Here is a 15,451-nt window from a genome sequence, read left to right as displayed (position 1 = left end):
GAAAACAACTGTGGTGGATGACCGAAGAATCCTTTCCCTGGTGAAGAAAACACCCTTCACAACAGTTGGCCTGATCAAGAACACTCTCCAAGAGGAAAGTGTATGTGTGTCAAAGTCAACAATCAAGAGAAGACTTCAGCAGTGTGAATACAGAGTGTTCACCACAAAATGTAAACCACTGGTGAGCCCCAAAACAGAAAGGCCAGATTAGAGTTTGACAAATGACATCTAAAAAAGCCGTAACAGTTCTGGAACAACATCCTATGGACAGATTAGACCAAGATCAACTTGTAGCAGAGTGACGGGAAGAGAAGAGTAAGGAGAAGGAAAGGAACTGCTCATGATCCTAAGCATACCACCTGATCAGTGGAGCATGGTGGTGGAAGTGTCATGGCGTGGGCATGTATGGCTGCCAGTGGAGCTGGTTCTCTTGTATTTATTGATGATGTGACTGCTGACAAAAGCAGCATGATGAATTCTGAAGTGGTAGGGGCAATATTTTCTGCTCATATTCAGCCAAATGCTTCAGAACTCATTGGACGGCGCTTCACAGTGCAGATGGACAGTGACCCAAAGCATACAGCAAAAGCAAGCAAAGAGTTTTTGAAGGGTAAGAAGTGGACTGCTTTGCAGTGGCCAAATCAATCACCTGACCTGAATCCGATTGAGCATGCATTTCACTTGCTGAAGACAAAACTGAAGGGAAAATGCCCCAAGAACAAGCAGGAACTGAAGACGGTTGCAGTAGAGGCCTGGCAGAGCATCACTAGGGATGAAACCCAGTGTCTGGTGATGTCTATGTGTTCCAGACTTCAGGCTATAATTGACTGCAAAGAATTTGCAACCAAGTATTAAAAAGTGAAAGTTTGATTTATGGTTCTTATTCTGTCCCATTACTTTTGGTCCCTTAACAAGTGGGAGACACATATGCAAACTGCCAAATTCCTACACTGTTCACCTGATGTGGATGTAAATACCCTCAAATAAAAGCTGACAGTCTGCAGTTAAAGCACATCTTGTTCGTTTCATTTGAAATCCATTGTGGTGGTGTATAGAGCCAAAAATGTTAGAATTGTGTTATTGTCCCAATATTTATGGACCTGACTGTATATTTAGTGTGTATGGATGTATGTGTATTTGTATTTCTTTGTATTTGTATTTTTATTTCTTGACTTTATATTCTTGGTCTTTATCTCTCTTATCTCTTTGCATTCGTCTGCTATTGGTACCTGAGCTGTGGTAATGCAAATTTCCCCACCGTGGGATCAATAAAGTCTTTTTTTTTTTTTTTTAAGTTTTAAATTAGCTTTGCAACTTTTTGAATAAAATTTCTGACTTTGCTCTCATAAGTTTGAGAGCTTATCTCGTATTTTATCCTATTGACAGTTTTTCCTTATACATTTTTCATTTTGTCCTTCTTTGCCCCTTGTTTTGTCCTTCGTAGCCTCTAAGAGTCAAATAAGATAATCTTTATTAGTCCCACACGTGGGAAAATACAGTGTTGTCAGAAAAAGAGAATTGCACTTAGTGTTATTGCACATGGGTGGATGTGCAAGTCTTTGTTGTGGAGTCTGACAGCAGTAGGAAGGAAAGTCCATGTTAGTACAGAAACCTTTCAAAAGCATGATTTGTACGTTTTATTCCAAGAAATCTGCAACTTTTTCCTTGTTTTCCCCAATTTTAGTAAATTTGCCATTTTTCCTAGTAAATGTGTGACTTTGTACTGTAATTCTTTCTTTGTTAATTCCATCCATCCATCTTATTCCGCTTTATCCAGGGCCGGGTCGCGGGGGCAGCAGCCTAAGCAGAGAAGCCCGGAACTCCCTCTCCCCAGCCACCTCCTCTAGTTTATCCGGGGGAACTCGGCCAGACGAAAGATATCTCTCCAGCGTGTCCTGGGTCTGCCCCCAGGGCCTTCTCCCTAATTTGTTCATTTATTTTCTAAATTTTTGTTCTAAATTTTGGTAACATTTTCCATTTTTTCTTCGTAAATATTTAATTTAAAAATTTCGTTCTAAATTTGCAAAAAAAATGTTTTTGTTCTCCTCAGAAATTTGAGAGCTTTTTCTTGTACATTTCCAAATTTTGTTCTGGGAGATTTGCCATTTTTCCCCATAAATTGATCGACTTGCCCTTGTTTGCCCCTCATTTTGTCCTTCAGAGCCGTTGATACCCCGTCTTAGTACAGAAGCTCTTCAAAAGCAGCCTTCAGGTGTGGCTTTTTTAACTAGTGCGCGCATCAATAAATGTGACGTAATTCCACGGTGGGCGGAGTTTACGTCCAGGCACCATGGCTTCGGTTGGGACCGAGGTGAGTGTGTGAGCTTTTTCTGCGCCAAGCTTGTTTTCCTTTTGCCCTGTTTTCCGCTCCACGGAAAATATGTTTTGTCCCGATGGGTAGACCAGCCCCCTGTGAGCGGCCGAGCCGCCGGTGTCGAACTGTCGGTTCGCGTTAAATTGGCCGCTGCCAGCCTTGGAGTCTTTTGCTTTTGTGCTGGACCGGAGGGCAACTGAATGTGCAGGAAGATGCTGCGCCCCGGAAAATGAATACTCTGTGCAGGCACGTTGTTCGCTTTTCGCCGGGGTCTGATTATACATGGTCCCGGGTTGTGTCACTGTCCTGCCTGTGTCCAGCTTTAGCGGTTCAAAATAAACCACATACACACCTTAAACTTGCATTTTTAGCCAATATTCTCAAAGTTCTTGCTGCACTGTTTGTCGCCGGCTCACTGGTGGCTAATTTGTACACTGTTTTGTAGCTAGCTGTTAGCAGCGATGCTAGCTAACAGCAGAATGCTCACTTTTAAATTCCTAAAAAAAAACCGGATTCCAGCGATTGTCCTCTTTACACCGATCGGTCTCCATTTATTCCCCAACAGTGCGGTTAAACGCTCGACTGATAATGCTATCTCCACTGTGGAGTGCTGTAACTGATGCAGTCAAATGAAGCCAGCACTGGCAGAGCTGCAACAGCCTCCCATTGCATACATATGGCGCCAGATCCGGATTCACCTTTTCACTCATTATTTCTCTTTTTTAACCTTTCAATTATGATTTGAATTATTCTTCGAGTGAAGGCTGATCTGTGTTGGATATTGTCACGGCTCTCAATGTTGCTGGCTGTTTTGTAGGTGCATTGATTTGATTTGCTTTTACAGGAAGGTTTTAATGGTGAAGGTGGATCATTTCAGCTGATCGGCATGTGCAAAGCTGCCACAGCTTCAGTCTCTGGTGCTTCATTTCTTTTTAGTAGATATGGCAGATTTGGTATGCTTGCTTTGTTCGGCAGAGGTCGCTCCAACAGTGCTGAGAGTATCTCGAGGTGTAGCAGAGAAAGGTGTAGGGCATTGAGCTGTGGAGCCACTTCCGTTTACGCTCATAGCTGGTGTGTGAGTGAGTGACTGAGTGTTTGTTATTTGATGCATTTACCCTCAAACGGCAACTTCACCTGTATTAAAAAGGAGGAAAATTAGGAAATATTTGTGCCAATCTCATGGTTTTAAGCTGATAATTTCAGGCACCATGTTAGAGTACAGTCAGTGGAATTGGAAGGCTTTATTTTTCATGTGATAGAAATGATATGAATGAAATGTTGGACCTTTCATTTTAAAAATTAAAAGACACATTGGTTATCAGATTGGTTATTAACAGGCAACCTGAATGAATGTTTGAATAAATGAATGTAAAAAGGTAAATCCATGAAAAAATATATTCCTTCTACTTCACTCCCTCAGAACCAAAGTAAGTCAATTTTACACCCACTTCAAGAGTCACAATCTAAACCCAGAATCGTATTTTTACCACCAACTTTAAGCATTATCCCTGTTTGAGTTTCAAACCTGCTCCAGTTTATTGTGGGACTATAATTTACATGTTCGCAAGACCAACAGGGTCTGTGTGGTTCCCTGTGATATAAATTTTATCATCAGATGGTGAGTGTAGTGTGAGTGTTCGTGGAAATGGCTAGCTTTTTGTTTTTGTTTGTTTTTTTGCAACCACATGCACTTGTCCACAAATTTACACGATGGACCATAAACTACACATACGGTCCAAGCGGTGGACTTTAAAGCCATACAACAAGGAGGACTACTTGGCTGTTGGGTTTCTACGTCTACATCATAGTATAAGTGAGGCATTAGTATCTACGTTTTGGTGAGTATTTACTCACCAAAACGTCACGTCTGGTGGTTCAAGCCACGCTTTGGTTTCATTTGGGCTTGTTGTGCACTGCTAAGTTTATGTAAACTAGTGTAGTTGGATTGAAGACATGAGCGTTAGATAATTATATTGATACAGCGATATTAAAAACGGTGATAGGGTTGTGGTGACACCACTGTGTCACAGCCAATTTGGGGGCCATAATGTGCTCTTAATATTATCTGATAATTCAAAGGAGAAAACTTGAAACATTGATGGTCTGGTATTGCCTTGCCCAACAGATCACTGGTCAAAACATGTTATAACATCCATCCATCCATTCGCTTCCGCTTATCCTTTTCAGGGTCGCGGGGGGCGCTGGAGTCTATCGCAGCTATCATAGGGGGCGAGAGGCAGGGTACACCCTGAACAGGTCGCCAGTCTGCCGCAGGGCCAACACATAGAGACAGACAACCATTCGCACTCACATTCACTCGCACATTCACACCTAGTGGCAATTTAGATTATCCAATTAACCTATCCTCTTTGGACGGTGGGAGGAAGCCGGAGTACCCGGAGGGAACCCACGCAAACACAGGGAGAACATGCAAACTCCACACAGAAAGACCCCGGCCTCATGGTGGAATTGAACTCAGTACCTTCTTGCTGTGCGGCAACAGTGCTAACCACCGTGCCACCATGCTGCCCACGGTGTTATTATTTATTTATTTATTTTTTAGCCTACATTTTGAAACTGGTAGGGTTGGGTACCAAGCTTTGTATTTTAGGTTTTAGGGGTACTGACTGAATTGTATTTATCTCATCAATCCTTTGGGAATGTGCATAGTTAAGAGCAGGAATGTCAGAAGGTTTTAACCCATTTAATTTGTTGAAAACAAACAAAAGCTGAAAAACACTGTGAAAGAAAGAAGCCAAAACAGGAAAAATGTGGTTCCGCTTGTGTGTTCCTGTAAGGAGTCGAGATGATGCATTTTGGACAAGTTGCAGATGAGAAAGCAGAATCTGGCTGCCCAGATAAAGACTATTGCAATAGTCAAGCCTGCATGAAATGAAGGTAGGGGTGGGCGGTATAAACGGTATACGGTAGAAATGATATAAATTTGGCCAACTGTAGAGATTTTGACTATACTGCTCTACTGCGATAGCACATGTTAATGGTGTCATCATCAAGCTGCGCCTGTTTTGGTCGAAAGCATTGCAGTGGCTGCAAACAACATCATCGGCAAATTATGCCCGGCGGCAGTAATAGCAAAGAGACGAAGCACTTTTGGAATATGGGGAAAGCCAAAAACTGCGCTTCCTCCACTTCCCTACCATTGATTCATTAATGCTGAATTCTCTCGCAGCTGCTCTATTCCCATGTTGTTGCAGTATATTAATGACTAACCTCGTATTGTGGATGGATTATCTCAGTTGTTCTCCTGACTGAAGTTTGGTCCGTTTATAGCATCCTGCTATGCGATTGCATTTGTCCCTGACCACCAGAATCCCTCACGTTAACTTTTATCGAGTGGAAAAAAGTTAGCGTTCATCCTCCAGCTTCTCTGTGCTAATGTTATGCTAACATAGCTGTGTCGCTAGTGATCACGTCATTATATACCAGCTAGCTCAACTTCAGTAACCCTGCAAACGTCACTGCTGTTTAGTTTCCTGTCTTCATTTATGTTGGAAGTGATAGCAGAGCTGTACTTTTCATTTTTTCAGAAATCTCTCAGTCAGAACATGGCATATCATGTTTACGTGGAAACTAGCGAGCTAACTTCCTGTTAACTTCTAACTCTGTTGAATTTAATAAATTCTGTTTTCATGCCTGGATGTTAAACTTTTTTGTTACACCTGGTAAAGCAGCAACACTGATCATTTTATTAAAGATGAAAGAATTGACCCTGTGCACGAGAAAATGCTAACTTCCTGGTTTGAGACTGGATGTGGGGTTGTACATTTCCGGTAGCTTTACTTTGCGGTCAATCGCTACTGCAAAGATATCCTCCAAAACTCGAAAACGGAAAGATCGCGTTAAGTTACAAAGAGCAGAAGGTGGGAACACTCAGCACTGTTGTGTCATAAAAAATCTAATGATCAATTTTGACGTTTAAAGAGTTTAGATCGATCAGTTGTTTACATCACTCAACACAAGCAGAACTGCATTACTGCATGCAGAAGACATATCGTCCACATTCAGAAGCACATCTCTGTATAGTGACTGGTCTTATGATTTAAACAGGCAAATGTTCAGCATTCAAACTACAGGTGAAGAATAGTCAAACCAGATGTTTCCCCGTTATGTCGATATCAGCTAGTCAAGTACACACCTACACAGCATGTTAACAAACCTTGAAAAAAAGCCACACAAAAAATGAATGATTGCTGGTAATGGTTTCTATACATCAGTATTTATGAAGGGTATGTTGTGACTTACCTTCAAAATTACAGCAGTCCCTCGCTATAACGCGGTTCACCTTTCACGTCGCAGTTTCGCAGCTTTTTTAGTGCAAGTTTGAATGCTTTTTTTTTTACGTCACATTGTGTCCTGCGTCCTGATCGCTGCAGACGATCTCCTCCGTGACGTCTCTCCTGTACAGTACAGAATCGCTGCATCGATCGCTGGCAGTGTGACTCTGAAGTGCAGTACTGTATGTCCATGATGGCCACGAAACGTTTTGCACCGTCAAAAAATAAAATTGGCTACTTGATTTCACCTATCACTGGTTATTTTTAGAACATAACACCCGCGATAAACGAGGGACAGCTGAGAAGTATAACATTTGAATCCCTTTTCTCTTTTGCTCTGAGGCGCGGGGAAAAAATATCGACAAGTCGATGAACATCATTTACAGATATATTGGGTAAATGCCCGAGACATCTATAGAAATGTAAATCGCCGCTTGATTCATTCATTTGCTTAACTTGTTTTGGACCGTAAACAGGGCGCGAATAGGACACCGGAAACAAAGCTCCCCACAGGAGTTTCCGTACCGGAAGTAGCATATGCTAACGTGCACATAGTCAATTTATACAGTTTTTAACTCTCAGTGATGCCGCAGTGTTCGTTTGACTTTGGGACCTGAAGCAGACGGAGTTTTGGACCCAGATTACTTGCGAAGCTCCTGACTACGGCAGCTGTAATGCTCCGACAATCCATCAAGTGGTGCGGCTTCATAGCTTACCAAAGTCGTTCTAAAACATTTTTGACACATTTCTGCGGGCTGTGTACCATATAAAATCTGTTCGAGGTCAGTAAGCACAACCAGAATTCATACATAAAGCACACTGTTGATTTTTGAGAAAATTAAAGGATTTTAAGTGTGCCTTATAGTGTGTAAAATACTTTATACAGAAGAAAAAAATATATTGCGATATATATTGTTACCGCACATGCTTAAAATTATACCGTGATATGGCTTTTAGGCCATATTGCCCAGCTCTAAATGAAGGCATGAATTACTTCCTTACAGTCAATGAAAGATACAATGGGCTTAGACTTTAGAAAACCCCTCAACTGGAAGAATCTAGCTCCAACAACAGCATTTATTTGTTTACCAAATGTGAAGCTGTTGTCTGTTTTTTTTGCAAGGGACATTTAGAAATTATCCAAAAGGGCCAAGACGACATTTAAAGGACGCATAAGGCTAAGCTCAGGAGGGCTAGTTCCACTTCTGTTTTTTGTTGATTCAGGTTCAAGAAATACAACTTTGTCTGAAATTGGGGCTGTGGTATTCTTTTTGAGAGCAAGATAGATTTGTGAGTCATCTGCATAACAGATGACTCACATTGGGATACATTCTTTGAAAATATATCCTAATGGGAGCAGGAAAAGTGAAGAGTACTGGACCTAGGATGCATCCTTGTAAAGCCCCCATGTGAGGGGAGCAGGTGATGATGAAAAACTAATCAACCTGGTGGTGAAACCTTTGCAGAGTTTCTTTAGTAGAACTCTCCAGTAGAAAATCAATAAATGATCCAATTCTGTGCCATTATGTGTTTTGAAACCAGACTGAAATGTTTAAGTGATGACATTTTTTCCCCTAGGAGATCCTGAAACTGGTAGAAAGCAAATTTCTCCAGCACCAAAGAGACAAAAGACAGATTAGAGATCAGTCTAAAATGCCAAAAAGGTATAGCTGGGTACTAAAACATGAATTGTACCCAACCCTTTTTTTTTTTTTTTTTTTTTTTGGATACTAAAGATTTTATTAAACCTAGCAGTGTTTATTTATTTATTTATTTTAAATAAGCTATTGTAAATGTGTAAGACAGAGTTGCAAGTTATGTAGCACCAATAGAAATGTCTGGCACCACTACTATTGCCAACATTTATAGTAGTGCTAGTTCAACCCCATTTAACCTCATAACCATATTGCTTTGTCCAAAAACCTCTTATGTTTTTATTTTTAGCAGTCTCCTTTTTTCTGTACTTTTTCTTTGGTCATTTTAGCCTTTTTGGCCAGGGTGAAGGGAGTATCTGCCATCAAACAAGAAGACAGCCGCATGTAACTACGACGGTGTTTGCTAGTTCACCTTACATGCCTTAATGTAATAACGTGGTTAGCCTACTCAACTTAAATTACACACGAACAACATTAAGCTACTCACGCAGAGAAGAACGGCTGCTGCTGCTGCCATCATCATCCGTCATCATTTCTGCTACACTGGCAGGGCTAGGGGCCAGGACTCTCCTCTTCGGGTTCTTGGGGGATGTTGCTAACTCCCGGTCCGATAACAGGCACCACACTCGCAGTCGATGTGCTCGGTGTGAGGTCTTGCAGCAAGCTATCAAATACGATACACTTTTGGCTTTTAAAAAATGCTATGTGTCGCCAGGAGTTTCATCAGATTCGAGGTGTTACCTCCTTTGCACAGTATCACCTTAAAGCACTTGTTGCAGGCTGCTGAGTTTGCATCTTTTGCTGTGAAGTACAGCCAGAATTTTGACCGCTTCGTCTTGGGCATTTTTAATCTGTAGCTCTGCTCTAAAAGAACGTACATACCTGGGCCCGCCTACTATCATTGGAAAGGTAAAAAGCACCGAAATAAAGGACCGAAATGTGCGCTGCTTTTCGTTCTGGTTACTACCAATTATGTCAGAACCATCAGTGCCCATCCCTATTGCTCTGTGGTCATTATTATGCCAAACATTAGTTGATGGTGGAGTTCTTCTTCGTCGTCGTCTTCTTCTTCAGCCTTTTTCATTTAGTCAGTTAAAAAAATGGTATCACAAGAAGAATTGACCAGAACTGTTTATGAGGAAATGTTACTCAATGGGCCAATCCCAGTAACTGAAGGTTGCATTTATGTGATGTGTAGTTACATTTTTAGTGAGGTGTATGATGGGGTACTGTGTAGGGGTTTCAAGCCTTTGCGGTTATGACACACCCCCAGCATAGATATAATGCAGAAGGATCGCCTGCTGATTCTTTGAAGTTGATTTCACTGTAAAAGTGAAAGCAAAGTGGGAAAATGTTTTATTTCCTGTGTGGCAACCCTTCTTTGTAGGAACCACTTCACCAACTAGGTGCCTATATATCCCAAAAGAAAACACCAACATGAAAGAACCATTTGAAAACTAAGGGTAGCATGGTGAACCAGTAGTTATGACTGTTGCTTCAAAGCAAGAAGGTTTTGTGTTTGAACCTCATGGTTGGCTTTTTCTTGGTGCTGCCACTTTAAAGCGTGTGCATCCTGGGTTAATTCAAACATCAGGAAAACAGTGGGTGTGTGTGCTATCTTGTCTGCCTCCTTTGCAGAGCTTCAAATCACACTGGGTGTGTAAAGATCAGGTAGGGCAACTAATTCAATTTTGTTGTAAATTAATGCTAGAGGCTAAGGCTATTAAGGCTAGACATTGTCTCTAAACAATGCATGACAGACTCCACCACATTTTCCCACTTTTCAGCACTTTTTCTTTTATTTACGGTTGTCACAAGTTACGCACGGTGGCAGCTTTTCAGTTGCCAGCTAAACACACCACTAACAACAACAGAACCCAGTTCATTCTGCTTTTAAGCCGGTGAGGTGTGATTGCTGATGCCGCTCAGGTGTGTCTGCCTCCCCCACAGCCACACCACAGACCACGCCTTGCCACATACCCCCATCGCCTGACTGAGGCCGGGGAGCCATCCGGCCGAACCTATTCAGCAGCAGGTATGTGGTGGCTCGGCCGCATGGCAAGCGGCATTGGCGCAGCAGTTACGGATGTGAGCCGAGGTTCGCAGGCGGCCGGCATGCAGGACCCTACTGCACGCTGGTCTCTGGTAGAAACAAGGCAGGTCCAGCTGGTGCGCAGGTCCCTCCTGCACTCTGACCTCCTCCAGTTGAGCATGACTCTCCCTCACATCGGCCTCCGGCTCTGGATGAGCAGGACTCTCCTGCACACTGTCAACCAGCTCAGGCTGAGCAAGTCCCTCTGGTGCCCTGATCCCCAGCTCCGGCAGAGCAGGTCCCTCTGGCACACTGTCCACTGGGTTGGGCTGAGCAGGTGGTGAAAGTGGAGGGGAACAGGTGTGGGCAGCTGCCGGGTACTAGCTGCTCCCACCCGAGGAGTTGGTACTGGTGTGAAGGTAGGCTGTGCCTTGGCTGGCCTCAGCCTGGCGACTGGCACGGCTGCCGGACACCCGGACCGAATGGCATTGGCCATACGAGGGATGCCGATGGGGGAGGTGGCAGTGTCAGCCAGGACCCAATCCGAGCTGCATCCGGCACTCTGTGCGGTCCTGCAGCTGTTTCCACTGGCGGCGTAACATTGCCACCTGCTCCTTCCGCTCTCCCGGCCACCATTTGGTTTAGCACCTCGCCTGGCTGGCCCAGTCGTAGTTCCGCCATGCTCGATTTCTGGGTTTTGGCACCACTATTGATTATTGCAGATGCCGGTCAGGTGTGTTCGCCTCCCCCGCAGCTGCGCCACAGACCATGCCCTGCCATGCAGTCATTTCCAATTACAATCGAGTACCATTTAGTGTGCGTGGGGTCGTTATAGAAACGCAGGTGAAAGTCCAGTGACACAATTTGTATACGACTCAACACCACAACAATGGAGGACATCAAGACGTTGGTATACCTGCTGGTTAGTGTATGACTTTTTGTATGGGGACTACGGTGTTCTTTCTTTGTTTACCCATTCCCCTCATTGCTAAGTTTTAATAAGAGTGGTTTTGATTTTCAAAAGAGAGACGCTTTCATGACTCGAGTGACGCCACTGAATAGCCAGTCGGTAGCATGCAGACTGTTGATGTCACATTTTCGGGTTGCTTAAGATCATGTGGAACCCCAGCTGAGTAAGTAATAAAAAAAGTACCTGGTGCTATGTGCTACCACCCAGTGGAAAACCTGAGACAAGTAGGTAGTTCTGACAGCAGTCTACTTGCCTTTGCGACATGGGCTTCACTGTCAAAAAGACCCGCTAGTCCCGGCCCAACTCATCGTCAAATGAACCTGTGTCATGTTTATTTGATTTTCAGTTGAATTACATTTAAAGCTAAGAGAATCCACTGTTTAACAAACATCATGCAGTTTTTTTTTTAATGTAGTTAATATCTTGTGTTAAATGATTGAAATGATAAAACTGACCAAAATAATCACACTTATTTTTCTCGGTAGAGCAGGGCGATATGACCAAAAATATTTATCACGATATACATTTGAAAATTTGTGATAACGAACGATATAATTGACACTAGACAAAATACTTTACAACTCCACAACTTTATTAGTGCAAAAAACCCCATCAATGTATTTTCACTTAAACAAGCAGCTGTTTTTTTTATGTGCATTAAAGTTACATAAAACTGTAACAGTGCAAATTCCTTGCTGACAGTTTAACCAAAAGGCATTTCCAGTAGAAATTGGCCGACATATCCTCAGCATAACCATGTATAATATCCACAAAACTTAAAAAGAGGTTATACACACACAATACTGTAATATTATGTCGAAGCGAGGTGCCTGCCTACGATAGCCGTAATGCTCCGACAATCGATCAAGCGGTGTGGATTCGTAGCTTAGCAAAGTCGTACTAAGACATTTGACAGATTTTCGAGCGCCGTGTACGACATAAAATAGTTTCGCGGTCAGTAAACACAACCAGAATTTATACATAAGGCACACTGGATTATAAGGGGCACTGTCAATTTTCTGAAAAATCAAAGGATTGATTTTAAGTGTGCCGTATTTTCCAAACAACACGGTAATAACAACGGCCCGCTAGCATGCGCTACCAAAAATAGTGCTTTGTTGTTTATCTGACGGACGAAAGCCAGACCAGTTCCACACCACTGAAGTTGCAGCATTTTTACAAACCAGTTCTGGTTCATCCATTTCATTTAACGATCCACTTTCACTCTTCTCATTCTGCGTCGCTGTCATGTGCGTATGTAAATATAGGCACTGCGCATGCGCGTTTTACCCATATTCTATCGCGATATTTCATTTTCCTATCGTTTCCCAAAATTACACCGGTATTACCGTGAACGGTATGATATAGCCCAGCCCTAGAGCTCGGCATTATATTGTACAGGTGTTTCTAATTTCCTCTTTACTCAGTGTACACTGGTTACATCTGTGTCTCATTCAGACAGGAGATGAAGTTGGAGAACAGCCTTGGACAAATGTCGAGCAGTGCTTTGGGCTCCTGTGGTTGATTTTTATATTGTCGAGATAAAATTGCCTTGATAAGGGAATTGTGATGCTGCCAAATGGTTCTGTGTAGCAGGCACACTTATGACAAATATTCTAAAGATTTTAAAAAAGCAGACACGCTAAAGCCCATGAAGTCATCTATTAAGGTAAAATAACTGATGTGTGGCATTGACTTTTTAAGATGTATTGATACATTTTCAAATAAGATATATGGTTTTTATTGATTAAAATTGGATGTTGCATTGTTTACATTTTTTAGTGTCAAAGCCGTGCCTATTCTGAATATATGCACATAACAGGTTCCACTTGCTCTTCATTTTCTTACATGGTCTTTGCTGTTGTAGGGATTTTGTAGTAAGTTCTTGGTGCTATTTGACCCCTGCAGCTGTTCAGTATCTTGATTGTTAGATTTGTTCAGTGCACATGCTCACTGATGATTCACTGCTGTTGCAGTGTTCTGTTGTGTTATTGCATGTGCTATATGCTGAAACTAAAACACTCAGATATCAAGTTAAATTTGACAATTTCAAAAACTCTTATTTGAAAACTGTTAATAAAATTTGAAAACTATTAATCATATTCTTCAATAATGAATCATGTTAACTGAGCAGCACCTCGCATCGTGGATTATGAACAATACGGTCTATACTCGAAACAGATCCAGAGATCCGGAAAACTGCTCTGGATTATGAGTGGTGCATGTTGTTAGATTCGAAATTCAAGACCACTTCAGTTAAACTTAAAATTAAAATAACAAAATGATAACTCATCTATCTATCAATTTTCTGCCGCTTATCTGAAGTCAGGTCACAGAGACCTTCCTCTTGCTAGTCACCTTCTCCAGCTTATCCAGGGGAAATTAAGGTGTTCTCAAGAGATGCCAAGAGATGTAATCTCTCCACCGTCTCCTGGATCTACCCTGGGTCTGTTTCCCAGTTGGACATGCCAGAGCAGAATACCGTACCCAGGGGATGACCGCCTTAGCTGGCTCCTTTCGATGTAGTGGGCTATTCTAAGCCTCTACTGAATGACTAAACGCCTTACTCTATAGTAAGGGAGAGCCCATCCACCTTTAGAGAAAGCTCATTTTCCCTGCTTGTATCTGTAATCTCATTCTTTCAACTTTAAAAGAATCAATGACAATGATGTTAACAAAAAGATCAGGCCTAGATTAATAGACTTATGGAGTTTCTCAACATCAATGCTCCACCTGGTGGCAGATGACTGCATAAAATTTAGGACACAACAGTTTATCGACATTGGGCATCAAACTACTAGTTCATCTGGTACGGACTAGTTACGGTAGTAGGGCTGCACGATTTTGCATAAAATGAGAATCACGATTTTTTTTGCTTAGAATTGAGATCACGATTCTCTCACGATTTTCTTTTCCAATATAAATATTTATTGCACTTATTAACTGCACATCAACTTTGTAACAGTTGAGACTTAACATAAAAACGATAAATAAACATAAAAACAACAAATGTCTCACATTTTGTTGTTGCCGCAAAATGTTGTACTGCTTAAAATTCCGTCTCCACCGTTGCTCGACACTGCGTGTATAGAGCAGGTAGTGCAACAATACAAAAATAGTTGTGGGACGGCACTGTGTAGCGTTTGTCTAGGGTGTTGATCATTTTCCTAAATCCCTCGTTTTGCACAGTGTTGATGGGAGCCATATCTTTGGTCAGGTGATAAGTAATAGCCTCCGTAATTTCTTTGTGCCTGCGGGAGTTCGACGGGTATAGGGAAGCGCTGTATAAGGTCTCCGTTATTGATGTTTGGGTGGTTGACCGGGACGGATTTTCTCCAGTCACTTTCTCGTCATCCCTGACGTGCTCTCCGTTGTTTTTTCCCTGCCAATTTTAGCAGCCAGCTTCTGTATCACGTGGTATAAGGCTCCGCCCTTGTCATTTGTTGAGCAGGAAGAGTGAGCGCTTGTTTTCATGCAGATTACGTCCCGGATCAAAATGTGGTACAATCGTTGTCGTCTTTTTTTTTTTTTTTTTTTTTTTTTTTAAATCGTTGTCATTTGGAAACGAGATCGCACATAAGTATGAATTGAGATCGCGATTTTCCAACGATTAATCGTGCAGCCCTATACGGTAGCAACGATTAGTTCATAGACGGCTAGTTGTGCACATTCCTACTACACTGTACCATTGTGTTGCCCAAGATCCTGGGTCCAAATCAAATGGTAAACTGTGGGCTGTCTGCGTAGAGTTTGTATGCTCTAGCTGTGCTTGGTGGGTTTTTTTATAGGTACCACTCCCACAGTCCAAAAAAATTCACATTAGGCTATTTGGCAATTAAATTAGCAGCAGGCTTGAATCTGAGTGTGAACAGTTGTCTGTGGGTTAGCCCTGGGACATAGACTTTGTGACCTGTCCAAGTCACTAGTCTATTCCTGTTGTCATGGTTGAGATAGGCTCCAGATCCCCCAAAACCCTGTACTGGAGGATAAGCGGTTGGATAAGAAATATATTAGAATATACTGTGTGACAAATAACAGAACAAACTGATCAGCTGCCTCTCCATTGAGTCTCTCGTCATACTGATAGACTTCAAATCCTCTCCAGACTTTGACTGCAGCTGGTTGTCATCCTCTTGCTCTGCTGTCTCAGTGTAGGAGTTTTACACTTGCTGTTGGCTGTGGTGT

At 42.3% G+C, this 15,451-nt stretch overlaps 1 protein-coding gene and 1 long non-coding RNA gene across 2 annotated transcripts in view; one reads left to right on the top strand and one right to left on the bottom strand.

The window, feature by feature from the left end:
* Positions 1 to 2,181: 2,181 nt before the first annotated feature.
* The window catches only part of ehmt1b (euchromatic histone-lysine N-methyltransferase 1b), a 37,744-nt gene continuing 24,474 nt past the window's right edge, over positions 2,182 to 15,451 (top strand). Inside the window, exon 1 of the mRNA XM_085167154.1 lies at positions 2,182 to 2,311. Coding sequence (XP_085023280.1) covers positions 2,291 to 2,311 — 21 coding nt within the window. The 5' untranslated portion in view covers positions 2,182 to 2,290. The remainder of the gene's footprint in view (positions 2,312 to 15,451) is intronic.
* LOC146514638 (uncharacterized) lies at positions 11,400 to 12,657 on the bottom strand. The gene is made up of 2 exons (XR_014875181.1): positions 11,941 to 12,657; positions 11,400 to 11,892 (listed from the first exon to the last, which is right to left on the bottom strand). It is a non-coding gene; the product is annotated as an uncharacterized LOC146514638 (long non-coding RNA).

Source organism: Neolamprologus multifasciatus, chromosome 7, assembly GCF_963576455.1.
Source record: "Neolamprologus multifasciatus chromosome 7, fNeoMul1.2, whole genome shotgun sequence".
Taxonomy (NCBI): domain Eukaryota; kingdom Metazoa; phylum Chordata; class Actinopteri; order Cichliformes; family Cichlidae; genus Neolamprologus; species Neolamprologus multifasciatus.
The sequence above is the reverse complement of the archived record's forward strand: the minus strand, read 5'-3'. Positions and strand labels throughout refer to the sequence as shown.